The sequence below is a fragment of the Ochotona curzoniae genome, unplaced genomic scaffold (genome assembly GCF_017591425.1).
Source record: "Ochotona curzoniae isolate NIBS_2020 unplaced genomic scaffold, NIBS_Ocur_1.0 contig_883, whole genome shotgun sequence".
NCBI lineage: Eukaryota > Metazoa > Chordata > Mammalia > Lagomorpha > Ochotonidae > Ochotona > Ochotona curzoniae.
The window spans coordinates 58,140,300-58,164,399 of record NW_024466599.1 but is presented as its reverse complement, the minus strand read 5'-3'; the positions used below and the strand labels follow the sequence as shown (position 1 = coordinate 58,164,399).

Genomic DNA, 24,100 nt, shown 5'->3' with positions numbered 1-24,100 from the left:
TATCGAATCTGTAGATATGTATATATATATGCGTGTGTATGTATATATATATGGAATTTTGGAAGGATTTGGAGTTGTGAAGAGGCACCATCAGTGTTGCCTATCAGTTTATTGTACAGGCACTATCGCCGTTACTCTACTTGAAGTCTCACAGCAACAGGAGGGCATGGAAAGTGGGCACTCATGACACTGTTGTAATATGAGCTGGATGATTGCTCTATATTCTGGCCCAAGTTCTATGATATTTAGGACCATGCCATGTGAAATTGGTTCAAGGCCAACAGAAGTGGTCCACTGAGCACCCTGAGATCAGTCAGCTTGGCTTAGTCTTCAAAGTGTGTAACCGCTCCTTAAGGCAGTTAGCAGGAGATGAAAATCAGGACTGAAGAAGATGGTGAGGTTTTCCTCCTGTTAATGTATCTGGTTTTGTAAAATAAGTATGAACTACAATACAGCTAAAAGCTAGGGAACTGATTTTCTATGAAACTTAAGAAAAAGTAATGAACGTGAGAAAGATCTTATACTATATTAGGGACTGAGAAAAAGAATAGGAATAAATCAATGAGGGTTAAAACCAAAGTCAAGAAAAATTTTGTACCACAGACATGGTTTTTTTTTCTTCCCCTAAGTGTTTTGTACCCTGATTTTCTTACCTAGCAACCAAATGACCCATAACCTATGGTGTAGATGAGCATTAATACGAGAAATATGAAGGTGAAAGAGTATCAAGGGCAGAATGGCTTGCCTTTGCGTCTTGAAAGGTGCTTAGGACAGTACTCAACTATGTGTTTTCCAGTTTCTCTGAGCCTCAAAGAAACCTTAAAGCCTATATGATATGATAGCCTTACTGGATTCTTTTAAAGATATTTATTACTTCATTTATTTATTTTTGAGGCAGAAAGGTAGAAACAGAGAATGAAGTCTTTCTGCTGTTTCTTTCTTTTTTTTTTTTTGAGCCTTATAAAAATGCGTGCCATTTATTGTATGGAATCCCTAGATCATTAAAATTGATTCACAAATTAGTAAAAGGCTATACAGGGATGACTACTGTGGTACAGGGAATTAAGCCGCTGCTGCACTTGCACTCATATTGGAGTGTCTGGGTTCAAATCCAGCCCCCTGCTCTGCTCTAAATTCCAGCTGAATCTCACTGTGGGAGGCAGCAGGTGAGGGCTCAGGGGTTTGGGTTCCCAAAACCCATCTAGAGCCCCAGTTTCAGTTCCTGACTCCTAGTTCCTGCTTCCTGGCCTGGTTCTGCCCTGGCTGTCATAGACATACACAGAATGAACCCGCAAAGTGAGACCTACCTCTCTCATCGCAGTTTCTTTTTTTTTTTTTCAAGTGTATTGGTTTTATTAAAATTATACATAGCCTCAGATGCCTGCCATGGCAGGATCAGGGTCAGGCCAAGAACTGGGAACCAGAAATGAAATCCAGGTGTCCCTCAAGGGGACCCGGGACCCAGGTACTTAAACAACCAACTATTGACTCCCAGTGCTTGCAATAAATGGGCATAGAAGTGGGGCCAGAACCTCTGTCCAGGTATTCTGATGTGGGACACAAGTATTCCAACCAATATTTTAACTGGTAGGCCATAAGCCTGTTCCTTAAAGATTTTACTCAGTATTTGTGAAATAATGGCCACAATATCTGATATATATATCTAGTGGTCAATAAACTACAATTGTTACATTTACCATCCCTTGGAAGGAAACATTCTTCTGACTACATAATGGTGATGGTAGAACAGTACCCACCATTGAAAATTTCGTGCAGAATCGATGTAACCCCCCTACAATGTTGACCATTGGTTTTTCTATTCTGAAAATCTTGTGAGACTGTGTTGACCCAACAGCAAAGTAATCAATCAGCTCAATGTATCTGCAAGACTAAGGGAGGTAAGCATTTTATTTCAGTGACAAAGGGCAAGTTTGAATCAAGTATCTGAGCATTAGTCAATTGAAACTTATCTGAGTGACATTCAGTACAGATAAGAGCCCAGTATCTATGAACTACTTTTCTCAAAGAGCAGAACATTTCTGTATCTGTTTTCTGGCTTTATAATCATCATATAAAAATGAAATGGTCCCATTTTTTTTTTTTTACAACAAATAGATACCCAATGTATTTCATGAATCCTGTTTACACTAGACATCAAGTCAGTGATGCTGGGTGCAGGTGGCTCTTGGTCTTTCTCATCCTTTATTTTTTCACAGTGTTGTCTTTTGCATGTTGTTCTCAGTGTGAATTATGAGCATGGGTCAAGGCAGTAGGAACATTATACGCTGTATTCTACTACTTGCTATTTTACCTATGAGGCCCATCATATGGTCTGAATGACTAACTTGCAACAAACAGCACTACTGAGTTGAGGAAGCCCATCTTAGCCTAATATTGTATGGTGACAAATGAGACACACAAATTATGGCTGTTAACAAGGAAATGAGAGGGGTTTTTTATATTACTAAGCTAAGAAACGGCCAGACTTTCGATCAGAAAATGTGATAAACTGTGAAGGAGGCAAACCTTGTCTTCGGCAAAAGTATTTGTTCTCCCAGACAGCTAATCTTCCCCAGTTAGTGACCATATTTTGGATTTTCTTTCAGAGAATTTCTTCTGTAAAAGAGGTAAATTACTCTGAGAACATAGTGCAGGTGGTAAGGTTTCAGTACTCAGCTGCTGTATTGATCTCAAATTCTGGAATTAGAATACTTCTTATCTTCTCTATTTGTCCATTTGCTGCTTATCTTGGTCTTTGAAAGATGAGGGAGTGGGGGAGATTTGGAATAGTAGCATCTGGTAAAATAAAACTGTTCCTTCACAGGTTGACGTAGGCAAAGTTGATCTGTGACAGCTTTGGGGCACTTAACCTTGGTGACAGAATATATTATCTGGAGTCACACAGATCTGATTTTAAATGTGACATTGGCTAAGCTGAGTGTCTTTGGCATAACTTTTGAACCTCTCAGTACCTCATGTGCTTACAGTTGAGAGAGATACACAGTTTTCTGCCTCCTACTGGCATGAGGAGAACTGCTGTGTAAATGGATTGCTGGGTTTGTAATGTGTCTACATTGTAAGGCATCTCCATGTTGATCATGAAGATGATGAGGTTTGTAGCTTGACTTAGTTATTGATAAGATGTCTGGTCAATGAATTTAGCCTAAAAAAACGTAATTCAGGCAATCTTGGAAGCTTTTACTTGAATCACACAATTTTCCTGAGGGTCTAATTCACTACATAGACTGGTAAGAGCTTGAAGGATTCACTCCTTGCCTGTATATAAGAATCACTCTCCTATGAAAGCAAATGAGTAAACTAAACTCATGGAGTTTAAGCCCTGTTATTATTTATAAGTATGTTTACAGAAATCCTAATGTTAAGAAATGAAAATGCATCAGTTAATCAGTTTGGGGATCCATATATTTATAAATCATTTTACCCAGTTGGAAAAGCATTTTTATCAAAGCCTTCTTCATATTTAAGTTAAAAGAGTTTGGTATTTTTGCATTAATGACTCATATCAGCATTTTTACCTTAATATTAGTGGGTAGAGTTTACTATTCTAATCACCAAACATACTTGGCCATCAGAAGTCCTAGGGCCTGGGTTTGGATGATGGAGATTTTATACATTCTGGTCTCTGATGCTATCAATTTGGGATCTGGTTGGCCAGATCAATAACCTAGGGTTATTGGCTACTGTTATAGAGCCTTCTAAACCTGCAGCTGCTCGCTGTGGACACAGCAAGCAGTCACTGACATGGGTTGTGAAAAAAGGGGATAATTTGTTGTAAAGTACATATCAAGGTACTGGACAGTTGTCTGTTCCGGGGAGTCAGATAAAGTTTTTTGCAGATGGAAGATGGGGTTGCAAGATGCACGTGCAGTTCATGACCAGGTCTCTCTTTACTCAGTCATGCTCATGGCCCTCCGCTGATTGGTCAGGGATATGGTGTCATTTTGGGAATGTGAGCGACAAAATGAGTTCCAGTTACTCAGCTGGTAGTTAGTTGTGCTTGAGGCATAAAAGACTCTCAGTACTGCACATTATGTAATTATCACTGGGGGAGATAAATTGCCTCATATGTCATGTGATCAGGAACCTTTAGGGTTGGCCATTCCACCTCTTCAATTGAGTGAGTTAATTTTATTCAGCAACTGATTTGTAGTTAGTGAAGTACAGCAGGAAACTTTAAGGAATGAGAGGCTAGGAGACTGTAGAAGAGGTCTTGATGGTATCTAGCACCTGAATCAAAAGGCCTTAATGCCTTGATATACATCCTTGATGTCACTACTGTGATTAGAGAAAGCAGAAATTCTGTGGGGTCACATCATACAACAAAAAAGCTGATTTGTTCCATTCCCTTTGGGCCATGAAAATAAATTGTTTCATGTTGCCTTCGTATGGGTTGGTGAAAAATTAAATTTAATATGTTTTATATTATTTGAACATGCCTGGTTTCCATTTTTTCTGACTACAATGGCCTTAATGTGTTACCATTTCAAACTGCTGAGTTATATTGATAAGACCTAATTGAAAATCATGTGTTGTATTTTAATTGGATTAACTTGCAAATTTTACAGGTAGTTATCTACTGTTTATGGATAACCTTTTTAAAATTCTAGTTTCACAAAAGGTCAATTATGAGTTTTTAAAAGATAAGAGCATTTTAAGAATATTTAGGAAGACTTCTGCACATACACAGAAGCAAATGCATCAACACTTGTAACCAAGTCACACAGCGTTACGTGCATTATGCAGGTCGAGCACCCCTTGAGTCAAAATAACAACTTCTTTTATAAATATGCTTTGAAGAGGCTAGTTTTTCCTCAGAACTCTGTCCTTAGAAAGTGTGTGTGTCAGCTCTGACAAATTCTCCTGAGCACTGTTGATGACAAGAATGGAAAAATTTTTAATCAGTCAAAAAATATTTATTGGGTTCCCCCTTTTTTGTGTAGTTTGTGGAGGCCTCTGCGCTTAGGAGGCACATAGAAAAGTAGGAGGTTTGGCATTGATAGAAATTAGCAATGCAAGCACTTAATATTCAAGTGCCAAAGTATGTAATGGAAACTTAAGCGCTAGCTACCTTGAGACAGGTACATGCAAAATTAGACCTCTTAGGACAAGGAAAGATACATATTTTCCATATGGAGTTAAAGGTAGAGTCTGGAGCTGTACAGGTATTTTCATAGACTTTATGTATTTGACAGACAAGCAATTAGTTAATGTACTAATTTATTCTGGCCTAGTATATGTGCCATCTAAGTAAAATATGAGTAACCATTTTATATGAGAAGGACAAAGATATCTAGCATTAAGATATTGAGCAGGGATGCTTCAGGAAAAATGGTACATAATTGTTACAAATGGAAATGTACAAGTAAAACGAAAAGGCTGTGCTGCTGATTACATATTTCAAATATGGATTTGTGAAAATGTTACATATTAAGCACCTTCTAAAATACGACCCTTAAAAGGCACTTTAAAATATTTTCAAGATGCAGTATGTTGCATGTATCCCTTTTACTATTTGTACGTGTCTGACTTTTGAAGTATTAGTGCATACAAGCACAGATACAGAGTCTACGTTGTCACAGAGATGCACATATGGAGACAAGTAGACATAGCTATCAATAAGAATATGTAGTACCTGCTATTCTAAGAATAACTTTATGGAAATCAGAAGATAAAGTTCCTTCCTTTGCCAGATGAAAGGAGGGGTTGTGATTTCAGTGATGCTTGCCACACTGCGTTGGGGGCTGTTGTGCAGTGAGCTGTATGCTTGCGCATAATAATTCAGTAGGACACAGAAGTTAACAATGTCATTGGTAAGTGTAAATTTGAATCCAAGTCTAGCTTATACATGTTATAATTTTAGAAATTAGTCTCTCTGAATCTATGTGCAATCATGAATAAAGAGGTAATAGTATTAGAATGTTTAAATAGATTATTTGATATAAGCTTGTGTATGTACACAAGGAATTGTTTCAATCTTCTGCTCATAGTCACATGCACTCTGAACCCATCATTTCCCTTGTTGGCAACTTAGCAATAACCTGGATGGGTATCTGGAAAAAATAACTGTAGATAGAAATGAAAACTAGATGATGTTAAGAATAATTCTGTAACTTATTTTGGGGTAAGAGGGACTGTGCTGATGTACTTACTGTGTTGAGTATGTACTGTACCCTTTTTAGATAATTATTTAGTGCTTCTATATGATACTGGGAGAAATTAAGCATGTTATCCAAGTATCCATGAGATCGTAACTTAGCGGCCAAGCCCTGTTGAGCTTAGTTTTTCTTAGTTCATGGCCTTAACTATCTCTCAACCACTTTACTCACACTAGATCTCTGCAATTTGAGTAGCTGTACCAGTCATGCTCTTGTGGCTTCTTATGAAAAATAGATATGTCTTGGTCTGATATTGTGGCATGGATGATAATGCCATCCCCCAACACACCAGATCCCAAATGGGCACTGGTTTATGTCCTGGCTTTTCCATGTCCAATCCAGCTTCCTGCTGTAGGCCTGGAGAAACCCGTGATAGATGGCTGAAGCTCTTGGGCCCTTAGCTTCAAGTGGGGGACCTGGATGAAGCTCCTAGTCGCTGGCTTTGGCCTGGCACAGTAGGGGCCAATGAGGATATCCAGGGAGTGAATCAGTGGGTGGAAGTTTTCATTAACTCTGTTTTTCTTCTAATCTAACTTTCAGAATATATACATGCATTTTGTAGAAACAAAAAAATTACAACTAACTACGTGAGGTAGTACTGAAGCAACTTGTCTACATTATTCCATTCCCTGAAGCAGATGATATGGAATACTGGGAGGAGGTAATAAGATCCTGCCATTCAGCCTGCTCAGAGTCTGCTCAATAGTGTTCAGGGGTCAGACCTTTGGTTTAGTGACGTAGGATTTCACCTATTTTATAGACAACTCTTATTGGAGTACCAGTTCAAGTTCTGGTTGCTCTGTTTTTTCTGATCCATCTCCCTATTAAAGCACTTGAGGAAGTAGTGGAAGATGGCCCATGAACTTGGACCCTGTCCCACGCATGGGAGACCCAGAAGGAGTTATAACTCTGGATTCTGACCTGGCACAGCCATGGTCATGGTGGGCATTTGGGGGAGTTACACAAAAGTTGGGTGTGACCCCTTTCCCTCCTTCAGTCACCCTCCCTCTCCCTCTTTCCTTGGTCTGTCTGCTTGGTCCATCTGTCTGCCTATCTCAGTCATTCTGCTTTTCAGATATATAAAATCCTTACAAAGTGGCATTTGACAAATAACATGGATCCCATTTGTAATTGTTATCTTTTGTAAACTTGCCATGGACCCTTAATTAGTACATACTTACTGCTCTTAAGGGAACAACAGGATTGAGTTCCTGAAAGCAGCTACTCAGAATTTCTCTTTGTGAAATCTATGAGGATCATATTTGATAGGTCTTCCAGGCTGTGCCAAACAGCAAAACCACCAACAAAAACCACAAAGATGTGAAAAATGCTGTGCTAAATAGTCTGCAAAAAGAACACAAGTGTTTACATCCTAAGAACTGAAAAAATACAACAGAATTTCCTTGTATAACAGCAGATGAAAATATACAAGTTGGGTAACTCAATTTTTTTTTTTTTTTGCTGCATTTTCCATTAGTTACAGAGGACTGGGAAAGTGACACAAGAATTGTGTTGGCATTACTTTAGGGAGCAGGACCCTTTACAAGTTAAGGTGTAACACTCAAATTTTCAGACTTTGGAGCGTTTTGAACTTTGTACTTTCAAATTAGATATAGTTAGTCATTAAGTTCTATGTGAATATACTCCATATCTGAAAAAAAAATCCAAATGTGAAACATAATTTGTTTGAAGTATTTTGGGTAAGGACACTCAGTAGGTGATGCTGCTACAAGTCATGTATGCATGTGAAAAAGGCTCTGCAGGAAGCCGTGGTCAGCCAGGATTTCTGTACAGCAGCAGCAGGAGGAAGGCCAGCATAGATTTGACATTCCTGTGGAGTTCTGGAAAAGGGTTTTACTTGGCATCTATTGTAGATGCCTTCATTTTCACTCAAAAATGCTCTTCTAGTATCACTTGAGTGCTCACATATTCTTGAAAATTCTTCCGCTTCCCAGTGGTAGAAGGCCTTCTTTTTTGTGCTTTTTCCCCTTCTTCTATGAACAGATTTCTATGTTGAAAGAGGTTTGTTCTTTCATCTGGTAGAAGTTTCCTGAGACCGAATATAAAAATTGTCGAGAATAGATTCTTTTGAGCAAACATATGTCATCAAAGTGACAGAGAAATTCTGTTCCTGTCAATGTGCATGTGCTTTGGATCTCTGAGTTGTCCTGTGTGGGAGAGGGCATGGGGATTAGGCAGAGCAAACCACCCTGTGTTTTTGGTCTCTCTGTAAAGAAGAAGAGATTTCCTAGAATAGAAGGGCATCCCATCACTCTTGCCAAAGGCTGGCCCTTCATCCACAGGGGGCAGAATCAGCATATAGTCTGTACTTCCGTTCTCACTAGTATTCACCTTGTTTCTATAACCCACGCAGGCCATCATGGCGCAACTACCACAGGAGGAAAAGGCAAAAATAGCTGAGCAAGTGGAGATTTTTCACCAAGAAAAAAGCAAGCTGGATGCTGAAGTGGCCAAGTGGGATGACAGCGGCAATGACATCATTGTACTAGCCAAGCAGATGTGTATGATCATGATGGAGATGACAGACTTCACAAGGTGAGGTCCCAAGACCCCAGGGACATGAGTATTTTCATGAAACCCAGAAAGGTAGCACTATGTATCAGCATGTGAAACCTGCTGGAAAAAAATTAGATCATAGTAAGGTAAGGTTGCAATAAAATAAATTTTCATGTGCAAGTCAATGATCTGAGCTTCATTCCACGTGGAGAGGTCAAGGAAAATGAATTTATTTTTATAATTATTATCATATTAATTATATATCCTTAGGCAGTCAAAAAAATCTGACTTCAAGGGTGAGTCATTCATAGTTGGTCTGTTCTGGTTTTCAATATGTGTAAATTTTATCTTGAACATTTGGGAAAATATCTAAACATGTCTGCATGTGTATATACACATAATATAGTGCATTGCCAGCTCATGATACAGCCTTAATGTTAGTTCACATTTTACCTTTCTGCTCCAAGAAATGGGTATGATGATCTAAATTCTATAATCTTGACTTGGAAATTAAACATTGCATATGTAGTCCCATTAGTTCTGAGGATCAGTCAGCATTTTGTCACAGGCCTTTTTTTTGACCAGAGTTCTGTTTACATTTAGGTCTCTTAAATGAAGGCAGCATTTCTGCCTCTCCATTAGAACAGCAGTTGACTTGGGGAATATCTGTCTTTATATACAAAATGAGGAGAGGATCCTTGTTCTGTCAACTTCACAAACTCCACTGTGTAAATGCAGAGTGATAATATTTGTATAAATTGTGCTGCTGTATAAATATAGCCTATGGATTAAGTATGGCTTTGTTTTTGGAATACACGTATGCAAAGATACTTTCATGAATCACCATGGCATTTTATTATTAAAAGAATGTAAGATATATGGTCTTGTCAAGAAACCACTTTATGGGTGGCCTTTTTCACTAGGACTGTTGAGTTCTTCCACTAGGGAAGTTTGGAGCGACTCTGGGCTGTGATGACGTACAGAACATCTTTACGTCATCCTCTTTACCCTCTTCCTCTGGGCAATATGTGATGATGACATTGCTTGGTCCTTTTTTCACATATTGTAACATTATTTTTGGCTTCAGTGAACTGACTTTAGTGTTACAAGGGTGACCTTCAAGACTTTTTAAATGTCATTGTAATCATTAAAAATTCCAGTTTGTACATTTGGTTAGTGTTGCTTGGTGCCATGGATCTATTTCACAATAAGTTATGGCAGAGAAATGTGTGAACTTTTATTTCCATTTGAATTTCCCATATATCAGACTATCCAGGCAACTTCAGTCATTGCTTTCACAAGGCGCATAGTGACTTAATATATTGGCTTTCAATATTTTATCAGTGTTTTATCTGAAGGAAATTATACAATCCATTAATTACATCACTAGAACAAATAACTTCATCAGTTTCAAGTGAATAATGAATTAAGTTATGTTGCAAGTCTAGATGAGAACAACATTTTATAATCTAAACTGTATATATAACTGTAGTCAAGAGAGATTTATATTTGAGGAGTCTTTTCTGTTAAATCAGACAGACATTTTAGTATTCAAAATATAGTTTTAAAGGGGAAAAGAAGTTCTGCTTCAACTTTACAAAGCCCGTATCCTCATTTTGTACTAATTTGAAAAACAGACTATCCAGTAGGCTACTGGGTATTACTTTTCACGATGTATGATGAGCAGTTTTGTGTCCCTTTGTGAGGACAAAGGGGAGGGGTAACAATAACAAATGACCAATAACCCAGGGAAGGGTGTGAGCTGGACAGGCAACAGAAAGCTGAGGCATTGCTGGCCACCTCTGCCTACAGAGCAGGCGCCCTCGGGCCCAGTGGCGGCTGACTTAACTCCCTGCTTTCTGGCACAAAAAAGTCTTGTAATCATGCCAAACGTAGTCTTCTAAAGGCCAGTGGAAAATATATATGATGCAAAACTATGACTTTCAGAGTTTTCTTGTGGCAAAATAATTGAACTTTCCTATGAATGTTTTGAAGCATCTTGTATTTGAAGGTAAAAGGAGTTGATGAGATTTAGACTTGGTTACTCTTTATTCATGTGCTCCATGGGCTTTTTAGTGCAAAGATTACCCTTGCATATATTATCTTGTTGTTTTATTCTTATCACTAGCTAATTCATTAATTTGATTCAGTAGTCTCAATGATATCCACTCCATTATTATTAAAATTAGAGAGGTTCTGCCTCATTATTTGTGTAATAACTTCTTCACGGAGGATAAAACTGATTATGCCTCATGTCTTTTTGCTGTTGGTCCCTGGCTTCCATCTAAGGTAGAAGCATTTTCCTGCATGAGTGAATTTATGCTTTTTTTTTCTTTCTAGAAAGCAATACCGTGTTCATTTTCTAAAGGTATGGAGCTGGCACTAGCTCATTTATTTGCCTAGCAAGGAACAATGCCATCTCTTGAAATTAACCTTAAATTATGGTCTTGAAAGAAGCAGAATTGACATAAGAAAAAGAAAGCTTTACACATAAAACCAGCTATGAACTATTTGCCACCAGACTCACATACCATGTGATCGTCCTTTCCTCCCCACATCTTGTTCCCACCTTAGTTGGGATGCTCAGTATTCCCAAGTCTAATTCTCTACCCATGTCAGTGATCACATCTGTCCCTTAAAGAGTAGTGATCCAGCTGGCTTTAGCAAAACTTTGACTACCTACTCTTTCTACAAAGCAAAAGTCTTTGTATTTTTGCTGTTTGGTGCTTAGGCTGTTGCATGTACGTATTTAAAATTTTACCTTGCGGACATAAAAATTCAAAAGGCACCCCCAAAATACTTCATCTCACAATCGTGCTGTCCTGAGTTCTCAGAATTTCCGATTCATTAAGGTGTTCATCTTTGCTATCTTCATATGGCTACAGCTAACTGGTGCTATTTCCCAAGTGTGTTTTATGGAGCTCTGCTTCTGAAAATATGTCTCTAGTCCTATACATTTGAAAATATCCTCCTTATATGTTGTAGATCATTATTAGAGAATCTCAACTATTTTCACAAGTGAAGTGCATTGAGATCACAAAAGAAAATCATCCAACCTGGATGGACATCGGATTTGAACTATGAGATTTAAGTACATTAAGGATTGATACTTATTACCATTTCCTTTATAAAAGTGAAGTAACAAAAAAGAGGTATACTTTAATGGGATTTTTTGGTGCCTGTAAATATTGGCCCCTTAACAGAAATGATTTCTGACCAAATGAGAGGAGGTTGCAAGAATCCATATAGCAGAGAGAATCCCATGGCTTTATCTGAAACAAAATTAAAACATTTAGTTGCAGTAATAGACGATATCATTAAGAACAGAAAATTTTCCAGAACACCTGATAAAATTTCAAAAATAAAATGCAGTCTAAGCTCTAGAGTAAAGCAAGAGGGATACATCATCACTTTGAGACTGCGTTAACAGGCTGGTCTGTCACACTGCTTTTCATTGATATGAAGACTCAGATTTGGGATCTCTTCCTAGTTTTGATGTTAGCATTGCTTTGTGTTTCACTTTCTCCTTACCGTTATAACTGCAGCTCATTTAGATTTATGCTGTGCAATACAGTAGACAAGAGTGTGACTGTTTAAATAATTTTTATTGTGAGAAGTAGATATCATAAGGTTTACCATTAAATCCCTGTGTAAGTGTATAGGTCACATTTTTGGGCAACCATTGTCATCATTCATTTACAAGATGATATAATATTCTCACAAATATACTCACTAATTCTCATTTCCTGAAGCTCCTTGTAAACTGTCACTCTCTTTTATTTTCTTGCATTTGAGTACTCTAAGTATCCCATGTTAGTAGACTGATGGAAGTAGTTTTCATTGTGGTTACTGGATTATTTCACATGCCATGTTTTTAAGATTCTTAATATCGTAGCATGTATTTGAATGTCCCTCCTTTCTAAGGCTAAATAAGATTGCATTTCTGATACATTACATGAATTCATTCAGCTGTTAATGGATATTTTCATTGTTGCTATCTTTTGGGCTGTTTTGAGTAATGCTGCTCTGAATATGAGCATTGAAAGGCATTTTCAAGGCTTTTATTTCTCCCAGATATATACCTGTAAGAAGAGATGCAAGATTTTTTTGAGAAATCACTACTTTTTTTGCCATGTCTGTTTCTACCAACAATAGAAAGGCATTCCAATTTATCTGTCATTTCCTATAACAGTTTGTATTTTCTCATTTTTCTGAGATTTTATTTTCTGTGGTATCCATTCTAATGGGTATGGAATAATATCTCATTGTGATTTTGATATGCATTTATCTAAGGATTAGTGATAGTGCAGTTCTTTTCTTGAGCTGGGTAGCCATTGTATGTCTTTTGTAAAAATCTCTATTCATGCTATTTGTATTTTAATTGGATTATTGGTTTTGCTTTCTTTGAGTCACAAAAATTCATTTTATACAGGTTAATAATTCCTTATCAGATAATAAGATTTGTACATTCTTATTGTGAATTGCCTTGTAAGTTTTTTTTTAACATGAAAAATTTACTTTTGATCATTTTTATTTCTGTAGGTTAAGCTTCTGGTAGTATAAGTAGTCATTTCCAAATAAAATAAGACATTTGGGGCTTTTTTCTAACAGTTTTTGTAGTAATCTTATATTTAGGCTCCCTTTCTTTGAGATAGCATTTTTAATATATATCATAGTCAAAGGATCAGTGGTGCTTGATAGGGCACAGATTCATTGTTTTTGCAGGTAGTAGACTTTTCAAGGATCATTTCTTGAAGGCCGTCCTTCTTATGTTACCTTAATCATCAATTTGAGTTCCAAGATACAATTTTCTATTTGGGGGGAAAAAATGCCTTTGAGATTTTGTTAAGGATTGCAGCAGACTTGCAGATGTTTTTGGTGCTATTGATGTGTGAATGCTAGGATATCCAAATCATGTACATGGTATAACTTTCCATTTATTTATATCACCTTTGATTTTTGTGTGTGGCATTTGAAATTGTCTGCATGCGAATATTTTCTGCTTGACTAAATATTTTCTGCATGGCTAAATCTATTCTGAATGTTTTCACTTTGATGATATTTAAGTTCAAACATTAAAATTTGTTCTCTTCATTTTTTAATGATTATCAGTACTATGCTAATGCACAAAAGACATGTGCATTTTTATTTTGTGTCCTGCAACTTTCCTGAATTCATTCTTTCCAGTTATTTTTAGTGGAATACTTAGGATTGTCTACATACAAGATCATATCATATGCAGGGATAATTTTACATTTTCCTTCACAATTTGTGTGCATTTTGTTACTTACCTACATGCTCTGAATCTGGACTTTTAAGAATTATGTCAAATAGAAGGATAAAAATGGGCATTCTTCTATTGACCTTCATCTTAAAGGAAAAGCTTTCAGTCTTTCACTGTTAAGTATGATGTTAGGAATGACATTCAAAATCGTAAGATGAAACATAATTGGAAAATTATTTGATAATCTATTTTTAGGCTAAACAATGAATTTATCACAGGACCTGGTAACTTCATTGTTGGGTATTTATCCACAATGAAAACTTAAATACACCTAAAATCTTCTGTAGTAATATTTGCACCAGCTTTATTAATATTCAGCTAAAACTGGAAACTACTCATACAATTTTCACTGTGAACATTGTTAAAGAAACCGGAAGAGCTATACTAGTGCTACTACTTAACAATGAACTAATGCAACAACTTAATGCAAAAACCTTAAGGAAATTTGATCAGTGAATCTGTCTTATAAGATTGTGTACATTTTGATTTGATTTAGGTAGTAGTCTTGAACTCATTTACAGGGATGGAGAACAAATAGTGATTACTGGGTGTGAGAGAATACAGTGGGTGGTACATAGAGCAGGACAGAACTGGGAGATAATGTGTGTGGAGACGTTTCAGATACTCTGAGTTACATGACACTACCCACGTGGTGAAATTGAATTAGATTTATACACCCCAAAGCATAGGAATAACTAAGATGTAGCCACCATCTCCATGGACTTTACTAATTCCAGTGTCCTGTTCTATGGTTATACCAGCTGCTCTTACTGGAGAAGGCCATGGAAAGGGTCCACAGGACATCCCCATACGTACTGCCATTTCCTTTGCTTCTTGAGATCTTTCACTGTTCATGTTCAAAATTAAAAAAAATAAGAAAAAAAATTTTTAGTGCCAAGATAAATATCTGTAAATATTTTTTTCAGCTACCTCTGAGAATATCAGTGTTACAATGATTAATGAAGTACTTTTTAAAATTTCCTTTCTTCCTGTCCTGTATTTTAAAAAAAGTTTAGCATTGGGCTTAGCTTTCCTTTAATGGTTAATTGCTCTCTAAGCAAAATGTGTATTTTTTTTTATGAGTGTTTTCTTAACAGATTTCTTCATTTCATGATAATGCAGCTGTTCATATATTTGAAAGTTATCTACTGGTTAGGTTTGATAAATTATATTTTCCTAGAAAGAGACATCACCAAGGTTTTCAAATCTGCGTGTATTTAAGGAAAGCAAGTGCATGAAACTTTAAATTTCATGTTTTCTGAAGTATTTCACTTTGACCATTTCAATTTCTTGATTCTGTTTCTCCTATTCAGAATAACCTTAATATATGTTTTTGTTTTGCATCAGCTTTAATGTTTATTATTTATAGTGTAATTTTTTTTGAGGCATCAGTCTCTCAAATTTTATTCCCAAATTAGTGAACTGGATATTTCGTTGGTGCTTTTGTTACTTGTTTCATTTTCATGTATTATGTAATTATGTCTTTTTTGTCTAATCACATTTCTTTCGCTGTTCTTATAAGAACATGCCATATTTAGCATGAACGGCCCTCTGTTGTCATCTAGGTTTCGTGTCCAGTTGCCTCCGTGTGTGGCAGCGAGATTTGATTGGTTTTTTTGGGGGTTTCTGTTTCTTGGTTTCATGAGGAGCTATGTGATGTCAACATTTGTATGAATTTTAACATTTTTTATTTTTAATATTTATTTTTATTGGAAAGGCAGATTTACAGAGAGGAGAGAGATCTTCAATCTGCCGGTTCACTCCCCAAGTGGCCGCATTGGCTGCAGTTGAGCCAATCCGAAGCCAGGAGCTTCTTTTGGGTCTTTCACATGGGTGTAGGGTCTCGAGGCTTTGAGCCATCCTTAACTGATTTCCCAGGCCACAATCGGGGAACTGGAAGGGAAGTTGAGCATCTGGGATATGGAATAGTGCCCCTATGGGATCCTGGTGCCTGCGAGGCAGGACTTTAGCCACTAGGCTACCACACTGGGCCCTACGCATTTTCATTGTATGAAGTGCTGCTATGAACCCAGTTCACAGCTTTTTTTTGAACAAACTTGAATTGAATCTACAATAAGAACTCCAAAGTCTTCATTTTTAAAAAATGAGTATTTATATATGTATATATATATATACATTTTTCTAAAGATTTACTTATTTTTATTAGAAAGGCAGATTTACAGAGAGAAAAAGAAAGATCTTCTATCTCCTGGTTTACTCTCCCAGTTGGCACAATGGATGGAACTGAGTCGATCTGAAGTCAGGTGCTTCTTTGGGTCTCATTAAATAAAGCCTCCAGTGTAAAGCAAAATCCAAGATCCTGTTTACTTGGTCCACACGGTGGCAGCCTGGGGCTCAAGCTGCGCTTGTGGACATTCTTGATAACAATACATGCTGTCAGAATTAACCATGGATAAATGATTAAAAATCATTGATTATTGCCACGTCAAATTCATGAGGACGTGTTTTCCCATCTTTTGAAATTCTTGAAATACGTATGATTGTTAGCAGTGAAAAATTAAGAGCAATGTGTAACTCTTGAAAGCAAAGATGTATCAACAAATATTTTTTTCAAAATAAAATTGCAGGAAATATTTTTCTAAGGTCTGGAAGTTACAGAGAAATATGTATTAATGAGAACATGTATTGACAGATTCTACATCTAAACTTTTCTTTACCTCTGAACAAAGGGAAACACATTTATTTACATGTAACTTTTCATTTACATATTTTTGATGCAGCGTATTTGCCTTTTTCTTTATTATAAATATGTGAAAGATTTATGGTACTAAATAGTTAACCAATATGAAAATATTGGAATAGTTTAGAAAAGTAAACATAGTTACTATCATACTACATATTGTGTATTTGATCCCAAGACAGATATTTACAGAAATAGGTGAAGTTCTAACAATCTGGCCATTTCTAAGTTAAATGAAATAATTACTTTTCATAATGTTAAGTTGGATTCCAAACTTAAATAGCATAATATAAACATAATGGACATGCATAGCGCAGTATGCATCTCTGCATCCAGAGCAAAGATGGGACTCCTGGTGAAACTGTTGACTGTATCCTGACAATAGGATGCTGGACTCTCTGCCATCGCCTGTGCCTTCAATGCCAGGAAACACTTCAATAGTAGAATGATGGACACATGCCTGCTTGTGAAGGTTACCCACTGTAATAACAGAAAAGAAATCTTTAGGCAGAGGAGAGGACTTGTGGGAGCCTATGGAACTGTATCATAAAATAATTTAAAAATTAAACACAATGTATATGATATACAAAAGAATTGGTACATTTAGTTTTGTAAGACTTAGAATTTTACTTGGGTACCTGCAGATGAGTTTGTTCAGTGTTTGTTCATTTTATTCGCTAATGGGGGAGTGGTGATATTTCTTTGATAGAGGTACTATGAGGATAAAAGCGAAGTAATGTGCTCACATCGTCAGGTGCTTGATGTATGTATGTTAAAAATTCCATAGTTTTGCAGTAATCGCCCTCTAAACTAACAACTTAACAATGCAGAAATGAATGTAAAGGAAAGAATGTGAACATGCCTATCGGAACAAGGGAAGTATTGCCTGAATGAATGGAAAATAACGGTTAAAATGAAAACACAGATAATATATAGCCAATGCCAAAAAATGAAACCCCTAGCCATATTAGTGGACAAAGGATATGATAGTTTCATGTTTCTTTTCAGCAAGTGGATTTGTAATAATGTTGTCTATGTTGTTTTAGAGGTAAAGGACCATTGAAAAATACATCTGATGTCATTAACGCTGCCAAGAAAATTGCTGAAGCAGGTTCTCGAATGGACAAATTAGCCCGTGCAGTGGCTGATCAGGTAATGGAAGTGGAAGAGCTGGGTACATGTGCTGAGTGGAATTGTTAATTAGCACTTGGTTCTATCATCGCTTTTATGCACACTGTAAGTGATTCTGAAGAATGAACTGTGGAGCATCAGGAATATTTTACAAACCGGACACTGCCTGTGCTCATATAGAGCTAATGAGAAAGGGAGATTGTGATTAGGAGAGACTCCTACAGCCACGGCCAGAGATGCTTAAAGAAAAAACACCCATTATTTAGGAAGAACAAGCAAGAGTGCTGCGTTACTCCAGGCATCCACAAGAACAGTTCGTGGTCCTAGATATGGCAGGAAGGGGGACAAAAAAAATGCAGAATTTATTTTTATTCTTGGTGTCTTGGCTTAAATATTATCTTTCATAGAGATTCTCATATAGAGTTTTCTTTATAAATAGGCTTGATATTGATTTCTCAATAGTTCAAAACCCCATTGGAAGGGGATGGCATTCTGAAGTCAGGCCAGCCAGTGATAAATTTGGATATCCCTTCACATTTGCAAGGTTTTTTAATCTTCTGGGATCACCTATCAGTTATTGTATGGCTCATATGTCTGCAATGTCCTGGGATGGTTCAGGATGAATTAGTAGCTGAGAACTTGTGCCAGCTCATCCTTGTGGGTTGCAATGACTCAAGAATTTGAGCCACCACTGCCTTCCCTGAGTGTGAATCGACAGGAACCCGAATTTGAAGCAGAGTGATAGAGATTTGAAATCGGACACTCTGACGTGTGACTGGCCAAGAGTTGCTGGCCTCACCACTGTGCAGCAATGCCTTTACTTAAAGTTTTTATTTTATTTGTGTGTGCCTGCGTGCGTGTGTATGCTCACAGGAAACTTTATGTTGTGCTTGCACATTCTGTTGACTGATTTAATGAGGGAAAATTTGAGGATAAAAAGTAACCTGCCTATGGGCACAGTATCAGATTATGTAGAGGTATAATGGATTTTGATGCATTGGTTTCTTTAAGCAGTGACAGGGAAGGACTCCACCTTGACAAAGTGGCATGGGGCAGGAAGAGGATGAAAGCAGAGGCTGGGGGATTTTTTGTGGCATCATGTTTTAAGTGTAGTATTAAGAAACGAGAAATTTTATTTTTGCTATTTAAAACTGATCTCACAGTCATGCTTTTTGATGTTTATAATTATACTTTGTCATAAAGTGATTAATCCAAATGATCAAGAAATCTTATTCTAACTTAGACTCAACAATTTCAGAAGCAAGTGAAATTCTCAAAATATCTTTTATGGTTGCAGACAAAAATAGTACTGAATCACACCTTAATGTTTGAGTGTATTTCTGTACTTATCATTTTATTTGGCTTCAAATTGAATTCTAACATCCTTCTCTAAATTTCTTATTGCAGAAATATTCCATTTATTCTAAGGCTACTTTAGGCAATACACTTTTCTAGATAAGTGAGAGTATCCCTTTTATCAGCAGGGGGTTTACGCACTGAATCAGTTCCAATGCAATGTATCTTAAAATATAAAATTAGCTCCTACAATAAAAATATTATATATTTACGTGAATTTCTTTGCTATACTCTTCAATTTAATGATGCTCTCTGAAAATAGATGACATGGGTTAGTTTGTTCCTCATCGGTTGCCCTAGTGGCTTATGGTTGTTGTCATTGTCCTGCTTGTTTTACCTTGCTTATCCGTTAATATTATAGTTAGTCCTTTAAATGCTACTCTCTCAGAGCCAGAATCCTTCATGTCAGATGCTAAAGCAAAATCCCTGATGATTCTTCCATCAGGTTAAACTGTTAGAATTAGACTCCAAGACTGCTTTTAATATATTTATATACAAGATGGATAAACTTAGGAAATATCATTTGCTTTTAAATCTTCAGGAAATATTGTTAGAGGAGATAACTCATTAAACAGTGCAATATTTTAGGAATCACCCTGTCCCTTTTCACACACACACACACAAATGCAGAGACAATTTGTAGAAGTTGAGAATTAAATGATTAGTATTTTTAAAAATATTTCTTTCAGAGATTTTGTTTATTTGAAGAGTTACAGAGAGACAGAAGGAGGGAGAAATGTTTGATATGCTGTTTCACTTGGCAAATGATGTAATGACTCACCAGTATAGGGCCATACTGAAAGCAGGAGCCAGGAGCTTCCTCCAGCTGTTGCATTTGATGCAGGGCCCCAAAGACTTGGGCCATCTTCTGCTTTCCCAAGCCCATTAGCAGGGAGCCAGATCAGAAGTGGAGTGAATAGGACTTGAAGTGAAGTGATGATATAGACAGCAGCTTAACTCACTGTATCACAACAAAGTCTCAGCAATAGTATTGCTAATTTCAAAGCAATATTCACTATCAAGCAAACAGTCTAAGTTGGATATATTCCTATAGCTTTATATCTATTCCAGAAAGTTCATGAAGAAGAGGTGTGAGACAATGAACATGAAGGCATACAAAAAAAAAAATCAACCTCAAAAGAATGCCATTCTTATCTGCAAATGTTGCGGGTACCTAGGGTACGACAGGATGATCAGAGACCATTGAGTGTGAGATTTGCAAGAGAACATTTTCTGGGAGTAAAAATGAGTGCAGTTTGAATGGGTTGTCCGTTATGATTTGAATCTCAACATCAAAAAGTATGTTTAGATTGCTCAGCTTCAACAGTTGAGCTGTGATTCTTGGTTTAAAATGTTTAGACACTTGTTTGCAGCAATGAGGCAACGTGAAGCATAGACAAGAAGAGTAACGATATGTGGAAAATAAAACACACATCACATTGTGAAATTCTAGAATTAGCTTGAGACTATGAGGAAATACTTGAATGATATTTAAAGGTGGACTTCAGAGGCACACATTATTGCTTAAATGCGGCCCATTTTTTAACGTAGTCTGTCACCTGCTGTGGACGTACTTGCCTTTTCTTTGCTAATGTTTTAATCTTAATAGGTTATGTCTTTTTTAAAGTCTACCTTGATTTCCTGTTTTTTTCTGACCGCCAAGCCCTTTATATTGCTTTGTTAACTGCATTGCATTGAATGAACAATATAAAGTAGATTTGTTACCTTTATTTTGTCTGAAAATGTTTTATGAATACTGGAGACACACATGGTGTATCAACTTTTTATGGGCTGTTTGGCTTTTAATTACTGTTATATTAAGACAAAACTCTCAGTTTAGGGACAGGTGTAGTGAGTGGGTAAAGCTGCCACCTGCAGTGCTGGCATGCTGTATGGATATTATATGTTCCCTGGCTATTCCACTTCCACCCATTTCCCTGTTAATGGCCTAGAGGAAACAGCAAGATAGCCCAACTGCTTGTTCTCTGTCACCCATGTAGAAAACCAGAAGACGCCATTGGCTCCGGTGTGGGGCCAACATCTTGGGGCATCTGTGGACTGAATCAATGGAAGGAAGAGCACTCTGTCTCTTCCTGCCTTTTTGTAATCCTGCCTTTCAAATAAAAAATAAACAAAAACTTTCAGTTTAATTTACCACAAGGCATTGTATCAAAATCTTTGCCAACTCTCTTGGGAGGCATCATTTGGAGTTAATTGCTTCCAGTATATGAGTCTCTAGAGAAGGATAAATATTACAGTATTAACTACATGTAGGAAGCACAAAAAAGTCTCTGAGGGATTCCTTGATACTTGCAGTTAGTGAAAAAATAACCCTATAATGAGAGTATTGTATATTAAAGGAGCTCCATTATTGGTTACTTAGTAAATGGTTGTATGAAACCGTTGACTTAGCAACACTAATGCAACAGTTCTGTTTTTTAAACTTGAAGGAAATGTAGCTTAGTCATTCTACTAAGGTCTTATTTCAAAAAGATGCTATACTTTTAGTCTCTAGGTACTTAGTTGGGAATAATAATTCATTAAGAATCTGGTGAATGTAAATTTTTTAGAGTATCTTTTTGAAAGGTAAATTTATGGAATGAGATATATAAAAATGTTTGATCTACTGGCTCACTCTCCAAGTGGCTGATTGATCGGAGCTGAGCCAGCCCAAATCCAGGAACCAGGACCTCCCTTGCGGGTCTCCCACAGGAGTGTAGGGGCCCAAGGACTTGAACCATCTTCCACTTCTTTCTGAGGCTAACGGAGATGGAAGGAAGTAAAACACCCAGGAAATGAACTAGCACCCATCTGGGACGCCAGTGCTGTAACATGGAGGATTAGTCAATTGAGCTACCACATCAGCCCCAAATGTACATTATTTTTCAGTAAGTGCCGAATTCAGCCAGAATAATATTGAATGATAATGAATGGTCGAAGCATCTCAAGCCAAGCTTGTGGTAGCAATGGAAATATTTCAATACTCGGTAGCTGTTAGTTTTAAGAAGTCATGTACATGGCTATAGAAACCCTCTGAGAAGCCTAGTACCAATATTCACTTATTTAAACCACAGAATTCAAATTTCCTACTAGGTGTTCTGCTGCATCCCTACACGGGCTCTGTGAAAAATCTTAAGAACATATTAGCTGCAATTTTGTTCCATCTGTGTCTCTTACAGTGGACATGAACTGCTTCAGAGTTTTAGAGAAAGCTCTTCATGTTGCTCTATATTTGATAAATATTAAGATTTTAAATATGCACCAAGTTTCTTTTAGTAAATGACACATTTCTTAGAAAACCAACGTAAACAATTAACTTTCCCTCCCAAATGACTGAACTGAAACTGCCTCTTAAAATATGGCAGCGGTTGCTACACCAGCGAGTAAATTCTCTCACTCCTTCAATTTTCTACATTGAAATAGATTTTCACATAGTAAAGTTGGATAAAACTAGGAGGAAAATGATAAAATATTTAGTCTTGAGGAAAAACTGTTGAAAAGATTCATGAACACAAATACATATTCTCTTTATAAAGTTGTATGAAGAAAGACTGAGCTATCCTAAAGCCACTCTGTGTTCTTTCAAAAATAGGCCACAAGGAAGCGAAGGTAAAGGAATGTAACTAAGGCACGTGACTGTGAAGCCTTTTCTTCGTTGTCTCCTTGATGTAGCAAGCATCTGTACTAATTGAAGTCATGTTTGTTTCTTTTATAGTGTCCTGATTCAGCCTGTAAGCAGGATTTATTAGCCTACCTTCAAAGAATTGCCTTGTATTGCCATCAGCTTAATATCTGCAGCAAGGTGAAGGCGGAAGTGCAGAATCTTGGAGGAGAGCTCATAGTATCAGGGGTAAGCTGGGACCTGGGCTCCACAATGTTAAGTTCCCACTGTTGTACTTCAAAGCAAGCATTCTTGGCAACAGTACTCCTAAAAACGCCAAACTCCCGTGGTTTCAGAGAGACTTTTTAAACGTCAGTGTTATCACTATTATAGACCTTAGAATAACTCACAAAGAGCAATTTGATTTTCCAATTATCCCATGTTTATACTAACCTTGTAAAATCTCCATTCTTCTCAAGAAAACTAATTTTGTAGTCTGGAAAATCATTGCTAAGCTGTGACTATTAAAATTACTTGCGGTTGTGCTTATTTACTCATAATGAGTGTACCTTCCCTTTATTAGATCTAGTAATTTTCACTCCGTTCAGGAGCCAACCTCTCTATGTGTGGATATTCTTCACATATTAGAGATGATAGAAAAACAGTAGGAATTAATTTATCAGGTTCCAATGCATACTAGGTTATCAGTAGCTTTTGAAAAGCAAAATATGTTTGCATTTTATGTAGGCTGATGTGCTGTTGCTAAAACCTGACATGGTTGTCAAACACTAACAGTTATATATCCTTCCCTCAATCAATCCAGTGTTTTCTTTCTCATGAAAATATAAATTATCTGAACCATTTTCATCAAATTCATAGGAATAAGTTCAATAAATATTTAGAAAAATCACAATTTCTTGGCAAGATTTCCTAATGTATGTTTGAAGTTCTTCACCTTGGCTTTGTCTTCCCCAGTCCCCTTTTCTCAAAGCAGGGTGTCATTTATTACAAATCAATTGCAAGTTCAGAAGTGTGGCTCTGCCACCGTTGGTTCTTTTCCCAGTCAGCTATGATTCTGCCATTTTCAGTGCTGTATTAACATAAATATGATGCTATTTTTACAGTGAATGCCTGGTATAAATTTGGCTGGTCATGAAGCCAAAGTCTTCCTAATGCCATGTTTGGAAATGTAGTAATTTGATGATTTGATAAAAAAAATGTAAAAATCATTTTTGCACCCAGTGTTTTAATTATGAATCTGTTTGGCGTGTGGAAAGCATAACTGGGAAAAGAACTGATCTGGCTTGCATGAGGATACCATCTGGAAAGCTTGT

The 24,100-nt window shown here is 36.9% G+C and overlaps 1 protein-coding gene across 7 annotated transcripts in view; it reads left to right on the top strand.

Annotated features, from left to right (window-relative positions):
• Positions 1-24,100, top strand: part of CTNNA2 (catenin alpha 2) — a 1,062,093-nt gene that overhangs the window by 1,010,031 nt on the left and 27,962 nt on the right. For 6 of the 7 annotated variants that reach the window (XM_040993624.1, XM_040993620.1, XM_040993626.1 and 3 more), the window contains 3 exons: positions 8,551-8,732; positions 17,725-17,830; positions 22,881-23,015. In XM_040993624.1, the coding sequence (XP_040849558.1) occupies positions 8,551-8,732; positions 17,725-17,830; positions 22,881-23,015 (423 nt within the window). The remainder of the gene's footprint in view (positions 1-8,550; positions 8,733-17,724; positions 17,831-22,880; positions 23,016-24,100) is intronic. The other variant, XM_040993627.1, reaches the window with a different exon arrangement.